The 18,887-nt window shown below is 43.5% G+C and overlaps 1 protein-coding gene across 3 annotated transcripts in view; it reads left to right on the forward strand.

Moving 5' to 3' along the window:
- The window catches only part of dyrk1b (dual-specificity tyrosine-(Y)-phosphorylation regulated kinase 1B), a 159,032-nt gene extending 140,592 nt beyond the window's left edge, over nt 1–18,440 (forward strand). For all 3 annotated transcript variants that reach the window (XM_050045782.1, XM_050045781.1, XM_050045779.1), the window contains 3 exons: nt 2,970–3,152; nt 4,659–4,762; nt 16,936–18,440. In XM_050045782.1, the coding sequence (XP_049901739.1) occupies nt 2,970–3,152; nt 4,659–4,762; nt 16,936–17,451 (803 nt within the window). In that variant the 3' untranslated portion in view covers nt 17,452–18,440. The remainder of the gene's footprint in view (nt 1–2,969; nt 3,153–4,658; nt 4,763–16,935) is intronic.
- Nucleotides 18,441–18,887: the final 447 nt, after the last annotated feature.

Here is an 18,887-nt window from a genome sequence, read left to right on the forward strand (position 1 = left end):
CCCCCCCCCCCCCCCCCCCCCTCCTTCTGAGCTTCTGTGGGATGTGCCTGTACCCCAGAGGTACCCCTGATCCATGGTGGGGCCTCCTTGGATTGGACTTGGCACTGACATGTCGAGGTATGGACACAGGATCTCTGGGGTGTCCCATGGTGTCTGCTACCAGGGTGTTGGCAGTGGATCCTTCGAATCCTTTGTGAGGTGGGGTACCAGCACTCGTCCCACAGATGCTCGATCAGATTGGAATCTGGGGAATTTGGAGGCCAAGTTGATGCCTTGAGCTCTTTGTCATGTTCCTCGGGCCATTCCTGAGCAATTTTTGCATTTTGGCATGGTGCATTGTCCTGCTGGGGGAGCCACTGCCATCGGGGAGTGCTGTTGTCATGAGGAGGGGTACTTGGTCTGTAATAGTATTTGGGTGGGTGTAGCACGATAAGTGGCATCCACACTAATACCAGGACCCAAGGTTTCCCAGCACAACATTGCACTGCAACAAAATTATCAATGCTAATCACTTCACCAGCCAGTGGTTTTAATGTTTTGGCTAATCAGTGTAAAGTCCAGTTATTGCGTGTCGGTCAAGGCTCAAGTCACCTTTGGTTCAGTAGTGCAGTTTGACATTTACAATGTTTTTTAATGCATGTCTGCATGTGGATCATACATTTTTATTTACTTTGTGAATGTTTAGTTAACACTTAAAGGATATTTTTGTTATGAAAACAGTTGACTTCTTTTTTTTTCTTTTTTTTTTACCCCAAACATTGGAATTGAAACTTTGACTCGAGTAGAACCAGAATCGATAAAATTCAAATGATACCCAACCCCAAGCAGGAGTATCTGAGTAAGATTGTTTGGAGCACTGGCTCCCAAACTGGGGGTCCTAACCCCCACTAGGGGTCGCCAAAGCCTCACAGGGGCTGTTTTAAGGAGTGAAAGAAAACTTGTTTAGACAATGTGAAGTGGGCCTATATCTCAGCATTTTTTAATTTCTGTGAAGAAAACTAAATGTAATTGTTTTTTAGATTTTAGATTAGTATTCAAGATCTAAACTTGAAAAGAAATCTCCCAGGATACAGGCACAGTGAAGACTTGCACACAAGCTTTATTCACAAAGCTTGTAGTTATTGCATTCCCTCTTTGGGTTAATTGTACAGTTCATCAGTTGTTCTATACTTTTATTGTTGTGCATTCAATATAATATGAAATATCCATAAAATATGTCCCTTATTCAGGGGTCTTCAGTTTGCTCAATGATAGAAAAGGGGTCCCTAAAGGAAAAAGGTTGGCAACCAGTGCTTTATAATATGTTTACACAGAAGCACACATCATCTAAAACTCATTGTTTGAATGATGTTTTTGTGTCAAATTATCAGAGCTGTCAATCTTCCTCCAATATCCCAATCCATTCCTTATTATTTTGAATATTCAAATTCTATTAGAATATTAGTGATTAGATTTAGCCTATAATAATAATAATTATTATTATTATTACTAGTAGTAGTAGTAGTAGTAGTAGTAGTTGTAGTATTGCTAGTCTGTATAATTACTAGGGATGTAAAATCAAATGTTTCATTGCAATATTATTATTACTATTAATTAAATGAACTCCTCGACACATAAAGCATGGCTTGGCACTAACACGGCATTAATATTTGGCTCAATAATAACTGTCAAGGCCCATAGACCAAACAGTTGTTTGTTGCTAGTCACCATTTTTAGGTGAAGCTTATGGCACTTGCTTTTATTGCACATAATGTAACGAGTTGTCATCAACTGAAGTAATGTTCCCTTTACCTGTCTCTCCTCTCCTGTGCTCTGCTGCAGCACTGCTCCGTGTGTGGGCAGGTGAAACAGAGAGGAGAGAAACTAGCTGTTACCACTGTTAATGAGAGCAAAATGTAGTAAAGACTCCCCCACAAACACAAATCATTGATTTCCAAAATGAATGGATAATTGGTGTAATTTTGGCATTTAAAAAAGAAAGATTATTTTGGCCTGGTGAGGGTTTATGTTTTATTATTTAGATGGGAAACATAGCAGGATACCTCCTAAAATCTAAAAAAGGTGGCAGCTGGCTGGAAGAAGATTGGCAGGGAGCTAAGGGTTTCTGGTTAATGACCATCACTAATAACAACTAACTAGTAGTTGGCTGTGGTCATTTCCAGTAAATATCACAATATAAAATATGTGTTTTATGTTTTAAAAGTACAAGCATAAGAAGATAGCGAGTAGGCTGCTCACCCATCTTTTAAATGTTTACGTCTCCAGTCTAATCTGAGAGCTCATCTGATAGATACATCCTCTCTTTACATGTCATAACAGAAGTGCATATTCATTGCATTCAGTGCAGACAGAGAATGTCCAAATGCGACACGATACTCGTATATTGCTCTCTGTTAGGACGCAGTGGCAACACATTTATTTAAAAAAAAAAATTAAACAACATACTTTTTTTAATAGTAATTAAATAAGTCTTTTTTTTTTTTTTTACTATTTGATATATATTCCACTCCTGAAATTTGTTCCAACAGCCCCACAAAGGGGTGAGATGAAAGTACCAACAATGACTGACCTCTTTCTTTTCTAGGTTAGGTTAGGTTAGGTTTCTTAGGTTAGGTCCCCTCAGGGAAATTTGTTGTGCAGCAAGAGTTAACATTAAAAAAAACACAATACAAAGGAGCCACATCATCACATCTTTACCCAGTAAAGAGCCAAAACACAACAGCTGTTAATGAAGTACAAAGTAAGTTTGATCAGTTGCATTTTTACCATGCACCTCAGCAAGCATTGCTAACATGGAGCTGGTGCTAGATAGTGCCGTCTGCCTGGGCTTAGACAGAACTACAAAAAAAAAATCCTAATCTATGGGGTAGATACTTGTGCCTCTGGACTCTTTGCCAGCAGTGGTGTTGTAGCTACACTTTTCCTGTGGCTGCTACAAAATCTCATCACCATCATTTGTCCTCTTTCAGACCTGATCCTGCGCATGCTGGACTATGACCCTAAAAGCCGTATCACGCCATTCTACGCCCTGCAGCACAATTTCTTCAAGAAGACGACAGATGAAGGAACCAACACCAGTTCATCTACATCCACCTCTCCTGCCATGGACCACTCCCATTCAACCTCCACCACTAGCTCTGTTTCTAGCTCTGGTAAAAAAACCACACCTCCTGCTCCACAAACTCAACACACACTCTGACTCTTCCTACGCCAGCTCTTCCTCCTCTCCTCCAACACGTTTCCACCTCCGTGAAAATGGTTAACCCTCTAGAGGAATGAATTGTGCTGGATTTTTAAGTTCTTCATTTACCCCATCGATGTGTAAGAAAAAGGGTCAGGTTGTCACAGGTGCCATGGAAAGAGAAGAGGGGGAATGTTTCTCCTTCAAATGTCACTAACATCCATGTTGTTAGTGAAGTAGCTGAGAGGAGAAGATGGAGCTTGAACTTCCTACCTGAGAAACCTTGTTGAGCATGTCTCAAGGGAGCTTCTTCACTTTGATCTGACTATGCCAGAATCACATCCATCTTTATAAATAGTACAATAGTATGAGCTGGCATGAGCCAAACAGAGATGAGAGGATTGCATTTTAACCTCAGGGAGGGCAGTCTGATGACCTGCAAACACTGTGTCCAGAGGACTATTCCCTGGTGCACTTCATTTATGCTGTTTTTGTAGTGCCATGGTGACCAACCAATAGCAGACAAAAGGCACGTGTATAAATGATAAAGAAGAAAAGGAGATATTTGCATCACATTGTGATGTAAGATGTCTTTTCTGTCCGAATGTGTTGACTAATAATGCTTATCCAGCCTTCACTTGGTGGGCTCAGTGTGACTGTATATAAAGATGGACAGTATGACAGCTCCCCAAAAGTGAAGCCAAAACATCTGGATTGCCTCCTGGTGGCTAGCTGCAATATAGGTCATTAATCCCACCCTCTCCATGTTAGTGAGCCAAACTAAAAACTCAGAGTACACGTCACATACATTTTTCCCAGAGATGGTTCCTGTCATTTTGGATAGTTCTTATCACTATGTTCTGATAAGTTTGGTTTTAATTAGTCATTTGATGCTCTTAAAAAGGGAGGGGTTTGAGGTCCTTATTTACAGCTGTGTGTGCCAATCAGCGTGTTCATCATCAACAGCGGTGCTCGCAATTGGTTGGACAGGTGTTCAGGCAGGAACTCCACACTGTGGAAAACACTGCTGCACAGATTCTGTCTCCAATTGCACAAGCACAAGATGGCAGCAGCTGTGTCTGGGATATTTTGGCTTCATTTTTGTACCGTGGGAGGAAGTGGAGGTGCATCATCCATCTTCGTACAGTCTATGATGCGACACCAGGGAGGAGAAATAAAGCTGCAATTGAATGCAGCAGGACTTGCAGTCAGTAAGTGGGAAACACATTTTCTGTGGTGGGTCCACATACCCTGCAGGATGACACATCAGCCAGGCTGTCAGTGCATCTGTGTCCATCATTAAACCTTCTGGTCTGTTTGGGAGAAGTCAGAAAGCTTAGCTCTGGCCCATTATAGTTGAGGCAGTGTTCGAAACTATGACAAACCAAATTAGACAAAATAAATGATCTGTGTCTCTACAAAGTATGGATGCAGCTGACCGCAGTGTGAGTTTGATATGGGTCTGTTTTATTTCCAGGTGGCTCCAGTGGTTCTTCCAATGACAACCGCAACTACCGCTACAGTAACCGCTACTACAACTCTGCTGTTACACATTCAGACTATGAGATGACCAGCCCTCAGGTACACTCAGCACCACATCACCGACAAGCTTTTCATACACTCCACTATGACTGCTTTGAGTCATATCCTGTATTGGATTCTATCTAAGATATTATATTAACATGGAACACAGAGTGACATGTACAGCTCTGATCTCCAAACCCAGCAAACTGAAACAACACCTCTGGTGGCGTTTTGAGTATGCGTCATTAAAAGGGTGATGGTGGGATGACCTCATAATTATCATGGTCTGTCTGGTAGGTGAGTGAAGTGAGCAGGTGTGGAACAGACAAAAGTAGAAGAAGTAGCACTGACATTGATTAGCACAAGCCAAAGGCCTGAAACAGCATCCAGCCGATGGAACCACTGCAGCACTGTGTTCCTATTTTTGTCATTCTTTTTATGCTTCCGTGCTGGTGACAGCCGTGACAAGAGGTGTTATGTTATTGGGTTTGTGTGTCTGTATGTATAGACATCTATTCCATTCTTAGGAACACAGTATCTCAGGATCGCCTTGAGGGAATATCCTCAAATTTTTCACAGACGTGCACTTGGGGTTCATCGCATCCATGTTTCCCTCACTTGCGTCTCTTTCTCGCGCCTTAGTTCTGCCCTCGTAATACACAGGGGAGAGATGCGAGGATGAGACGCGAGGAGAGAATAAACGAGAAAATATGACTATAGAGGAATGAGACGTCTTTACCTCTGAAGTGTCTATATATATGTGTATATATATATATATATATATATATATATATATATATATATATATGTATATATATTTATGTATTGTGATGTCGCACACTCACACGGTCGGGTACAGAGGGAAGGCAGACGATTTAACGCTGTACAATATTTATTATCTTCTGCTACACAGCACACGCATATACACACGAGCTGGTTCCAGCTCCAGCTCTGGCTCGCACTCTCGCTCTCTCGCTCTCTCTCTCTCTCGCTGGCCCTGCTGTCCACTCTCTTCCGGACCCAGCCTACTGCAAGAGAGAACCAGAACCAAGTTACCAGCATGCTTTTATGTTTTTACTGTGATTACCTNTATACACATATATATGTATATATACATATATGATAAAGATACAGATCCTGTTCTCAGTAGCAGAGCAGCAGTGTTTTCTCTCTGTTTAACAATCACCTGCACATGAACAACAATCTGCGTTCTGTTTTTATTATACGTACTGTGTCCTGCTCAGTCACACTCGCTTATATGATTTAGATCTGTTCATTATTTGCATCTGTATTTATTGATATTCTGATTGATAATTCATTATTTAATAACCCGGAATCTGATTATAGTGTCTTTGAACACTGGAAATGATTTATTATGCCAAAAGTTTCATGGAAAATTAAAATTCTGTAACTCATAATAATGATAATAATAATAATACATTTTATTTCTGGGCGTCTTTCATGACACTTAAGGTCGCCTTACAGAGTAAAATACAGAGTAAAATACAATAAAATACAAAGTACAAGATAATTAAACATTTAACAACAAACAAACAAACAAACAAACAAACAAACAAACAAACAAATATCAGTTTAAAAAGCAAACAAAACAGACATAAACAAAACATCTGTTCAAGCTTACCCACTCAAAGAGAGTAGGAAAGCCTGAACAGGTGAGTTTTCAGCCTAGATTTAAAGTGTGGGAGTGAATCAGTATTTTGGGGTCAGAGGGTAGTGAATTCCAGAGTTGGGGAGCAGAGCGGCTGAATGCTCTGTAGTGAATGTAGTGAGGCGAACGGATAGGGCAGTGAGGTGAATAGAAGAAAAGGATCTGAGGGTGCGAGCAGGTATGGTAATAGGAAGGAGGTCAGAGAGGCACGGAGGAGCGAGGTTGTGGATGGCCTTGTAGCTTAGAAGTAGAATCTTGTAGTGGATGCGGTAGGTGATGGGGAGCTAGTGGAGCTGCTGTAAGATGGGTGTGATATGACAGGTGGATGAGGTCCTAGTGATAATACGGGCAGTGGAATTCTGAACCATCTGCAGTTTATGGAGGATTTTCTGGGGGAGACCAAACAGGAGGGAGTTGCAGTAGTCAAGCCGGGAAGTGACAAGACTGTGAACCAGTATGGTAGCGGTCTGAGGTGTGAGGGAGGGGCATAGAAGTAAGCGTGACCCCGAATAGTCGATGATTCGGTGATTCGAATCGGAGAAGTCTGATTCGTCGCAAAATGTGGTTATGAAACAAGACTGTACCATTCTGACTATATGGGGGTGCTCACTGCTGCTGAACACCTTGCTTTGACATAGAATGTATTTGTTTTCTAGTAATTCATGATATATAGCCTATTTGGATACAAACATCAGCCTAATTTCTGTTAATAAAAAACTGAAAATGACGCGTGTGTTTAATCAGTAGGCATAATCATTACTACGCATGAATAAATCACCCAGTTGCTCGATCCAAATAAGCTGAGGTGAGTGAGTGCGCTGCAGGACCATCAGAGCAGCATCAAGGCCTACGGTGATTTACTGTGGCGGAGCGCATAAACAAACACTATGTGCTCTCAAATCAAACTTTTTTGAAGGATTATTCGTTTACCTGAAGTGTCTTGAAACGAATTTCACCGCTGATTGTTTTCTTGAAAGACTCTGATTTTTTATTTATTTATTATCACTAGTCTGTCTGTGGAGTGTGGCCGGGAGTGGAGATTTCAGCACCACGGACAGCGCACGTAAAAAGACTTGACAAGCGTCTTCTTTTAAATGTGTTTGCTGCTAGCGAAATTATACATAATAAATGAAGACAGTGACATATTTTCAATAAAAAACAATGAGTTGAACGTTCATTTCAAGCTTTTGTAGTACAACGAATTTCAGAATTGTGCGAGTGCGGCTGGAGAGCAGGCGGCAGTGTTTGATGCAGGAAACAAGATATGGACTTGAAAATCAGTTTCGGAGTGGGGGTGGTTCAGAACGGCGGTGTTTCGGAATGGAGGGCTGTCTCCGGCTGGGCAGCGCGTCTGCTCTCATCTAGAGCATCATACCTTGATGAAGTGAAAGGAATAAAGATAAAGATAAAATGATAACCCTTTTACTTTTATTATTATTATCTTATTATGCCAACTGAAGAATTAAATTTGTTTATTTGGGTGTTTTAGCTCTTTTCTCTGGAGCGGAAACTGACGCAAATGAGCTCATTAATCAATGAGGGGGAAAACAACATGATTCAACGATTAGTCGGCTAAAGGAAAAATCTGTCAAATCAGATTCCACTATGAAAATTCTTAGTCAGGGACACCCCTACATAGAAGGTTGATATTGCGGAGATGAAAGTAGGCTGACCGGGTTATGTTGTTAATGTGGGATGAGAAGGAAAGCGTGCTGTCGAGGATGACACCCAGACTCTTTACCTGAGGGGAGGGTAGGATGGAAGAATTGTCGATCGATATGGTGAAACTGTGGGTTTTGGCTAGAGTGCATTTAGTGCCGATTAGTAACATTTCTGTTTTATCACTGTTTAATTTGAGGAAATTGCATGTGAACCAGGACTTTATTTCAGTCAGTAAGGAATGAGTGTGGGAGGGTGGTATCAGGTTTGGAGGAGATGTAGAGCTGGGTGTCATCCGCGTAGCAGTGGAAATTAATGTGGTTTTTATGGAGAATGTGACCAAGTTAGAGTAAGTAGATGATGAATAGCAGGGGCCAGGATAGAGGACAGAGTCCTGGGGCACACCTGTGAAGACTGGGAGGGTATGCGAGGTAAATGATTTCAGCTGAATGAACTGAATGCTGCCAGAGAGGTAAGATTTAAACCAGTCAAGGGGTGTATGTGTGATGCCAATAGCATGAAGTCTGTCCAGGAGGATGGTGTGTGAGATGGTGTTGAAGGCCGCACTCAGAACAAGCAGAATGAGGATGGATAGGAGACTGGAATCAGCTGCCAGGAGGAGATCATTGGTGATTTTAAGCAATGCAGTTTCAGTAGAGTGGAAAGGGTGGAAACCAGACTGGAATTGTTCATAAAGATTATTGCAAGAGAGATGGGCATGGAGCTGAGAGGCAACAGTTTTTTCAAGAATTTTTGAGAGAATGGAATGTTGGAAATAGGGCAGAGATTATTGAGGTTATTGGGATCTGCACCAGGCTTCTTCAGTACAGGAGTAACAGCAACAGATTTGAGAGGTGAGGGAACAGTTACAGTGCTGATAGAGGAGTGGATTATGTGTGTGATGAGAGGGGCCACAGAGGAAACAGTGGCTTTGACTAGAACAGTTGGAAGAGGGTCTAATTGGCAGGTTGATGTTTTGGATTTCTTAATTAGACCAGAAACTTAAGTAACAGGTGGTAGAGTGAATGCTGAAAATGACTGAGAAGGAAGCAGAGAGGGAACAGAGGAAGCTGAATAGCAGTTGGGAACAAGCTGTTGATGGATATTTGTGATTTTAGTAGAAAAAAAAGGAAATGAGGGTGTTACAGAAGGCAGTGGAATACATATGGGGAGGAAGTGAATCGGGAGGTTGTGTGATATTTCTGAGCACAGAAAAAAGAGCTTTAGAATCAGTTTCATTAGAATTAATTAAACCAGAGTAGTAGGTGGTTTTGGCTTGCTTGATACAGTCTTTATAATGAGAGATATGATTATAATACATTTCCTTATGGACAATGAGACCAGTCTTTCTATAGAGATGTTCAAGTTGGCGACCTTTAGCTTTAAGAAGTCTGAGAGTGGGTGTAAACCAGGGTGAAGAGCGGGTAAAAGTTACAGATCTAGTTTTGAGTGGAGCCAGGTTGTTTAGGAGATCATGAAGATTGTTGTTATAGTGAGAAACCAGTTCATCCGGGGTGGAAAGACTGCCTGTACTGGGAAGACAGGTAATACTGGCAGAGAGAGTGTCCAAATTAATGTCCTTGATATTACGGAAAAGACATAGTACGTGGGGGATTGGTTTTGGAAAGTGGTATATTGACATTGAAGGATAACAGCATATGGTCAGAGAATCAATCAATCAATCAATCAATCAATCAATCAGTCAATCAGTCAATCAATCAATCAATCAGTCAATCAATCAATCAATCAATCAATTGCTTTATTTGTCCCCAGTGGGGCAATTAGTTTCGCCTAGTTTCGGGAACAGCGTCTGCCTTGCAGTCAACAGGAACAAAACCAGAGCAACAGATTAAATCCAGAGCGTGTCCTTTTGAATGTGTTGGGAAGTTAGTATATTGCTGCAGACTGAAACTGTCCAGACAAGATGTAAAATCTCTGGTAAAAGGGTTACTGACATTGTCCATATGGATATTAAAATCCCCCAGAAGTATTAAATTGAGAGAGAGTTAAAACAAGCGAGTCAGAAATGCAGCAAAGTCATTTAAAAACTCCTTGTTGGGTTTGCGAGGGCAATACACTGTGGCGATAATCGTTGGAGTGGGTCCAGAGAGCTGTGAGACCATCATCAACCCGACGCTCAGTGTGACTGAATGGAAATGACGATCACTGATGTAAAAAGTGTTTCTTGCCGACAGACAGACTCTCTGACTTGTATCCATAATAAAAGTTGATGAGGGAAATAACTGATCTTGAAGAGAACAATTTTTCTAATAAATAAATAAAGTCGTTTGTGGTCACTCGATGGTGAATCAGAAAACAAATAAAATAAAAAACTTGGGAGTGATACATTTGAGTTTAATCTCTTATCTGTCTTCCCTCAGTCTGATCAGCTGCAGTGCTGCGCTGTCCAATCAATAACTGATATCCAATCAGGGGGGTGTGTCAGTCAGTGAAAGACTTCCGCGAAAGCTGCACTCGTGTATCCTCGCTTCCCTTCCCTCTGAAAGCCTCCTCTCTCCTCGACTCCTCGATTCCTCCAAGCGTATTTAACGAATTGAGACAGGGTTTTTTCTATGCCCCTCTTTATCCTTGAGCCAAAATACACTCCAACGAGAAGGCAGATTCTAGTTTTAATGAATCTCATTTTTGCAAATGCTAAATTAGCGATTTGGAAAAGCCAGAAAAATAAACTTGTTGGAGTGGGCTGGACTGATGCAGTGCTTTGTCTGAAGGGTTTGGTGGCAGCACTAGCGGAACAAATCAGGGCCGGGCCGGGGGCGGGGCAAATGACCGGGCCCTTTAAACCCAAATAATAAAGCTCATGATAACATCATTTTACAACATACACATGCCCGCAACAGCGGGGCTTAGAAGCTTCGGTACCACGGAGAGCGACTATGTCATTTTGAAGTCCATCAAACGGACATGAAGTATTACAAACCAAGAGAACAACAAAAACATTAGGCTACATGGTCACTAATAATAAAACAACACAAATTCAAAGCAGTTCAGCACTACGGATAGCGACCGCATCATTTTGACACCCTCTTTAACTATTTCAACTCAGAGCCTGTATCAGTAGCTATAAAGTTTAGTAAAACTGGCACAGCGGCCCACATGTTCACAAACACAATTTCAATATGAAGTACTGTAGGCCTACTCACCACTATTTGAAGGGCATACGATGAGCCTTGCGCTCCGCGAACTCGTCCACGATGCTCTGTATGTCCATTTTCTTTGCTCTCTCATTCTCTATGGACAACATGGCAAGTCCACTCAGCCTCTCCTGTCCCACTGTGCTCCTCAAGTGGTTTTTAATGAGTTTTAACTTGGAGAATGAGCGCTCAGAGGTTGCAACGGTGACGGGAAGAGTCAAAAATAAAAGGAGGGCGGTGCAAACCTCACTGAATGTAGAAGTTACTGCTGGGTGGTTGACAAGGAGCATTTTTGCCAGATCCGCAACAGACTTTTGCTTTGTTATCTGGTCCCTGAAAGAGGTTCTAAAACAAAGCAGCTGGCCAGGGAAGCTGGGGGCGATGTCCCGACTGTAGTGCTCACTAAGCCGCCGGGCAGCTTGGTGTAACTCCTCATCTCCTGCTTGCAGCAGTGTGTTGGGGTGAATTGCCTCAAACATATTCACAGTTCCATTTAAGCTGGTGAATCTTTGGGACAGTTGCTGGATGATAATATCAAGACAGGCATTGAAAACGTTCACCCGAAAGTTGCTCTCTGCGTCAGTGAGGCGGCTGTCTTCAGAAAGTTCATCAAAGTGACGCTTAACTTTTCTGGCCCTGGTTGCTTCAAACTGCGTTTGACTTCCCCATTTTGTAGCTAGAGCAAGAGTGGCAGACTTAGCCTCATCAAATTGCTCCCTAAACTCCATCAAAACACTGATGGCGTTTTGCAGAAGAGTAGATGCTTTCAGAATATCCGCGTCCTTAGCTTGCAGTAACTGTGAGGCAGCGTTTATACACTCAAGAATCTTGGTTTGCATGTTGACCAAAAATATGAAAGAAAATTTGCTTATGGCATTCTTGAGCGCACTTGCTTCACTACGCTCCTCTTTTTTGTCACTGGTCAGGGATATTTTGACGAGGGCTTTCTCCATATCTGTGCCTTAACGCAAAAAGCGCATCATGTCGAGATGACCAGCGAGTGGGACAGAGGCGTTTTAATATGACAGTTCTGCTCTCTGGCGTCATTAACTCACTGAGGAGCGCCCATCGTTTGATACTGTGACCAAAAAAGTTGTACAGGTTCTCTACAGTGTCATAGAACTGCTTCACTCCAGGGACATTTTTAACAGAGTCGTTGAGCGCAAGGTTGAGGTTATGAGCAGCGCAATGAACATAACGGGCAAGGGGCTCCCTCTCTGTTATTCTTGCCTGTACGCCCGAATACGCACCACTCATATTCGCGGCCCCATCATAGCCCTGTCCGCGGCATCTTGACAGATCTATTCCATTTTTCTCTATAGAGCCCAGGATTTGGTTTTCAAGCTCTGACGCTGATGAGCCCACAGTCGCTTCAAAACCCAAAAACACTTCATTGATCTGTATATCTGTTGCAATATCCATGTCATTCTTAATAACAGTTACGTAACGGTACACCTGGCTCAGCTGGTCTATCTTTGACACATCTTGCGTTGTGTCCATGATAATGGAATAAAACGGGGCTTTGTTTATTTCATTAATTATGTCAGCTTTCACACGTTGAGACAGGATGTAAATAATCTCATCTTGAATCTGGTGACTTAGGTATTTCACTGACCCTTCTAGTCGGTTGATTAGCTCTTTCAAAACAGGGTCGTCAGCGAGCTAATAACTCGATTATTGACAAGAAGTTGCCAGCATTTCCCTGACCTAGAACTTCCCTGTGCCCCCTGAATGCCAGGTTGCATGAAGCCAGAGTAAGAGTGACATTTACAATGCGCTCCAGGACCTGTCTCCAAAACAAGGCTGCATTACGCACATTCCTCTCCATTTCAGCGTCTATTGTGCTGACTAGACTATGCATGCACCAAGATGTATTTGCGTGGATTCATGCTTCTCAACTTTGGCAGAAAGATGTTTCCAGTCTCTTATTCCGTTTACCCATGCATTGTTGTAATACGGGGCATTTCGGTTGGCAAAAAGCCAGCAAGGCTCACAGTAACAGCAGTCTAATTTGGGGGAATAGCACATCCAGCTGCGGGGAAGTTTCATCCCAACTTTAGTGGTAGAGGTGTAATAACTTTCCGAAAAACACCGATTGTCGTTATCAGTGGGAAATGGACCTTTGGGCCCATCTTAAGGATATATCTTTTAATGTTGGCGTCCTGGATGTTTTCAGCAAAATTGGCCCGATCAGTCGGAAAACATTCCAGAGGAGGGTTTTCATCATCCGCGGTCTGCGTGTCACCTGTAGCGGGAGGAGACCTGCTGCTGCTTTCATTTCCAGTGTCCAGCGCGGGTGAGGAGGGGGGCTGCTGGTCAGGCACCAGGTCTGGCTCTACCCTGGAGCAGCTAGCAACTGCTGAGTCCCTGACATCACCGCTATACCGCCGAGAGAGAAAGAAGGGGATATAAGCTAGGCGGCTGGGCTACTACAATTTACAACCACCAACAGTTTACAACTAACTCACACATTGTGTATAGTGATTGTTAGAATTGCTACCTGTAATTAACCTGGCTCCCTGGCTGTGCTGGCAGTTTTGGCGGGCCTGAATCACTGCCAACAGAAAAGTCGGGTCCATCTCCAGGACGACGAACAAAATATGTGTCCAGTTTTTGTAACTTGGCTTTTCCTTGCTCTCTTTTTTCCTTTTCTTTTCGCTTTGCCGCTCCACTTTTATGCTTATATGAAGTGCCACTCATGTTAACTTAGTCCGTAAAAATGCTCCACCTAGTTTGCAATCTGTTGACAAGTGACTGATGATGACGTTGGTGGACGGTTGGTGACGAGTTTTACCCAAAATACACTTGGAGACAATATTGGCGATCCACTTGTAAATTTGCGCATCATAAAGTTACATGTGAGAGTGAAAATAAAGCCAGTCATGCAGCACAACATTTTATTCAATATTTTACACCTACTACATCACTAAAGTCAGTCGGTCTTGTAAAGTTTTTAGCAACCATGACTCAATCCTGACTGGGGCAACCTATATAACCCCTGTATAAATCTGCATGATGGGTGATGTTAAACAGACTGTGCCCATACTCTGTGCTCCTCTGGGCACAAGTCATGGGAGGGCCCGCCTTCTTCAGCTCCCCTCAGCCGTGGTAGAGGCCCGGCTCCCTTAAGTCCCAGGGGCCCGGGCCAGGGGCGTGCCGCCCTCCCAGCACCCCCTGAAGCCCCGCCCCTGGGTGGCAGCTCGTCTGAGGGTCGAATATGCATTTTATAAACTGACCAATAATTTGAATGGTTTTAGAGATGTGTGGGCTGTTAGGCAGGTTCTGTGCTCACTGGGGGAGAATGGCTCTTTGGTGCTGAATTTTTAGAAAGGTAGATGTAGTTTTTTTAGGTTTTGTGTGGTCCGTGTGTATATGTGGAAATATTAATGTGTGATTAATTTACTCTGAAATAGGTTTTTAAACAACAATCAGAATGTCTCATAAATAAAGTTGTTTTCGAATCGGAATCGAATTGAGACGTCCTACAAAATGGCGAGTCTCAATTGATTTCCAGGTCAAGTGATAGAGGATAGAGGAGTCGAGGAGGGATATTGGGATGAACCCTTGACTCAACAATGAAGTGATTAGATATTGGTAGTGTTGTCAACAATGTCAATGTATCTATCTATATATATTGATTCAGAAATGGTTTCAATATATATTTTCCGTAGTATCAATATAGCAGTAACAGCTGTGCTTCCTCGCTCTCTCTCATTGTTAGTGTTTCCTACAGTCATTCTGCTGCTCTCTGATACTGACTAAGAAAAGGAAAGTCTTAACTTGTATGACCTCAATGTTTATTATTCCTAGTGGTATTGAAAATCATATGAAATATTGATTATTTTCAAGGTATTGCATCATGGTAAGAAATTTTGGTATCGTGACAACACAAAATTTTGGGTCACTTTGAGTCAAGGTCACTGTGACCTCACGCAACACAATTTTGGCAATAACTCAGGAATTCATACAACTAATTATGACATAATTCCACACAAATGCCTCATAGGATAAAATTATTAACTGATGACATTTTATATCCAAAAGGTCAAAGGTCAACTTCACTGCGACATCATAATATTTTGCATAAAACACTTTTCTGGCCACTACTTAACGTCATGTCTCATACAGAAGGGGAGACGTTTGGTCAGATGCTGAATTGGTGACTCTAATCTTGGGTGTCCACCTTGTAAACTGCAACTTGATTGCTTGGCAGAATATACAGCTGCAAGGCAGTAATTCTAGTTGATCTTTGTATTGTTTCTGTGTATTGTTCAGGTGTGTGTTTTAAAGGATTTATTGTCCTAGTTGATATAGATGCAGTAGTGAAATTCTTGAGCAGTCATGATCGACAGCACTGCTGCTAACTAGGGTTGGGAACAATTAACCGATACGACCGGATATCCGGTTTGACAAGCGAGAGATACGGCTGCGTCGGTAGCAGCCTCCTTAATCGATACGAATCAGCAATGAATCCTTAGATGAATCGATTGTAGAGTCATGGATCGGGTATCGCGAGACTAGCAATCAGTTGACTGGCTTTAACAGTTTGCATCTCTAAAACAACGCGAGAGCCGGCGGCATGCTCCGTAGCAGGCATTACTGACAACGATAATGGATGTAAACATCAGCGGCAGCTTGACTGGTGGAGCTGAGGAACAGAAGCTAATGCTGGTTGGATAAACCAGGGAGCAGCCTTGCCATACAGCAACAATGCTTGGGGATGTGGTCTTTTACAAATTTGAAAATACTGTAAGAATGTCACTTTTATAGAATTGGCTTCTTTATTTTATAATGTATGATTAATGTCTACATCAACAAATGTTAACCGTAGAATCGTATCGAATCGTTCTGTATTAAAAATATATCGTTTTTGAATCGTATCGTAACCCGTGTATCTAGATACGTATCGAATCGTCTATCTCAGAGAGATTCCCAACCCTACTGCTAACCCTAAAAGTATTCTGAACTTTGATTTGAATATGGGAAGTGAGGGAGAGTGGCGAACAGGTTGGGGGAGGGAGTTCCAAAGTCGGGGTGCTGTTCTGGAGAAGGCTCTGTCGCCAAAGGTTTTCAGTCTGGATGATGGTGCAGTCAGGGTGAGAGTGTAGGAAGATCGGAGGGCTCGGGAGGGGCGGTGGGGGATGAGAAGGTCAGACAGGTAGGGGGGGGCCAGGTGGTGAAGAGCTTTGAAAGTGAGGAGGAGGATTTTAAAGTTGATGCGTTGTGTGATGGGGAGCCAGTGGAGGGAGTGGAGAACGGGAGTGATGTGTTCACGGGACCGGGTGTGGGTAAGGAGGCGGGCAGCAGAGTTTTGAACCATTTGGAGTCTATGGAGGGAATGGGAGGTGATGCCAGTGAGGAGGGAGTTGCAATAGTCGAGGCGGGAGGAGCATAATGTAGTCCCTTTTAAACTGCCTCCTCAAGGCAGCATTTCACTTCGAGAGAGGGAGTGACATGCAGCAAAGGGCCACAGGCCGGAGCCGAACTCAGGCCGCTGCGGCAACAGCCTTGTACATGGGGCGCCTGCTCTACCACTGAGCCACCGGCGCCCGTCATGCCTCTTTTGATTCCACGATGCTGGCATGCTATCTAAAATCATGGCATGATGCTCTCTTTTGGTTCTGTGTAAAAAGCAAAGGAAGAAGGCACTTCGTAGCGACTCTATAGCACGATCTCTGTGTAAAAAATTCATGTCCCTCCATTAGAGCACAGCATCTCACCTCTGTGTCCCCTACTCTCTCCACCAGGCTCCCTCCCAGCAGCAGATGAGGATGTGGCCAGGCAGTGATGGTGGAGGTGGGGGTCAGGACCCAGCATACACCCAGTTGCTGCTCCACAAGCCGGCTGCCTCCCAACAACACCAGCGCCACTTCCTGGACCCGCCTCACCACCCACACCCAACCTACTCCCACCATGGGAATGGTGGGCGTGGCCTGCGGCAGGGCGGACAGACTGGCATTGGTGGAGGGGGGGGCCAGCAGGGATCCTCGCCCCAGATGAGTGACAGCATGGATGTGGGCGTGTCCCTAGGGCTGCACCACCTGGGGGCGGTGTCTTCCATGGAGGCCTCTCAATTTGGCTCTGCCTCCCTGCCCCTTGCTCTGCCAATCGGACTGTCTGCCTTCCGGACTCGGACGGCCCCCACCGCCCCAGGGCCACAAGCCCCGCCCCCTGAGGACTACTACCCTGCCTCCAACAACAATAACCCCGCTGCAGGGGGCAGAGGGAGGCCAGACTCAGACGAGGGGCCAGCCAACTCTTGATAAAACCTGAACCATGCCCTAAAGCCATACAATTTTAACTACAACTACTACAACTACACACATACAGCCAGAGTTCAGAGACAAAGAGATGAACTTTGTGCTGAAGGAGACAGTTTGTACTGCATGAGAGGAGGAGGAGGAGGAAGGAGGAAGATGCTGGGAAAACGCTCCTTTTATCCTGTTTTAGTTTGTTGTCTTTTGTTGCGACTGTAATTGGAAAGGAATGATTGTGACGAGTTTGTTTTTATTAATATTATTGTTGTTTAATATTATTTGATTTTTCTCGGGTTTGAGGAGTTGTGTGTTCTACTTGGTTGTTGTTTAAGCCTGGAGAGGAGGAGGAGGATGAAGAGGAAAGAGAGAGGAGCCATGCTTTTCCATTTTACTCCACATGCTGGCTGTCAGTGGAAGATCGCATATTTATGTTCACACTGGTTAGTTATGACATTTGTATTCATATTTACAGTCCCTAGAGACGAGCAGTCTTAACACACACACGCACACACACACACACACACACACACACACACACACACACACACACACACACACATACTGCTGCGTCAAGAAGACAGAAGCTGGTTTTAAAGGGAGAAAACACCAACATATGTGTGATTCAGAACTCATGGATTCTCTCTCCTGTCTGTGTTCAACTCACTTTTTCTTAGAGTTTGTGTCCTTCCTCTGTCCACCACTCTCCACCTGGTTGGGACAGAGAGTTCAGAGAGAGGGAGGGAGGTGGAGGGAGGAGAAGGTGGCAGGACACTGATGCCTTCCTGGCGCTTATAGGGATCTCCTTCTCCTCCTCATCCTCTCCCTCCCCCTGCTTTCTTCTTCCTCTCCTCCTTCTCCTGTTGTGTTTCTCCTCCAGACAGCTCCTCCTCTCTGTGCTGCTAATCACCATGACAACTGGTCCGGATTGCTGCTAAAGATCCAACACAGATCAATAAAGAAATAAAAAGAAATAGAAACAGAAATTAAAAAAAAAACTTTTTAACCCTTCTGCTTAAGAGAAAAGGATAAAGTAAGAACCACTGCATCTCAATGTATTTATTACTATTTAACAAGAAAAAACAAACTGAAAGTAACCCTTTTTTCTGCTCTTCTTTGTTTGGTTGCCTTCTTTCTGCAGGTGAGCTCTGATTGGCTATTGTAACAGTGACAGTAACTGGTGACATGGGAATGCCACCAGTTGTGGGGGCTGGGTGGAGGGGAGGGGTTGGGGCAAAATAAAGTTGGATATATAATAAGAATAAAGAGTATACTTTTGCACACCAAAGTCAAACAAACACCAGCTCTCCGCTTTTCTTCCTACTAATCTGATCCACCACCTTATGACCACATGTGTTCGTGACGAAGCTCATCATGGATGGACGCTCTGACGCTTAGCTTCTCTGGTGCCTTTCCACCTCCTACAGGACCACGCAGAGCTCATG

Source organism: Epinephelus moara, chromosome 6, assembly GCF_006386435.1.
Source record: "Epinephelus moara isolate mb chromosome 6, YSFRI_EMoa_1.0, whole genome shotgun sequence".
In the NCBI taxonomy this organism is placed as follows: Eukaryota; Metazoa; Chordata; class Actinopteri; order Perciformes; family Serranidae; genus Epinephelus; species Epinephelus moara.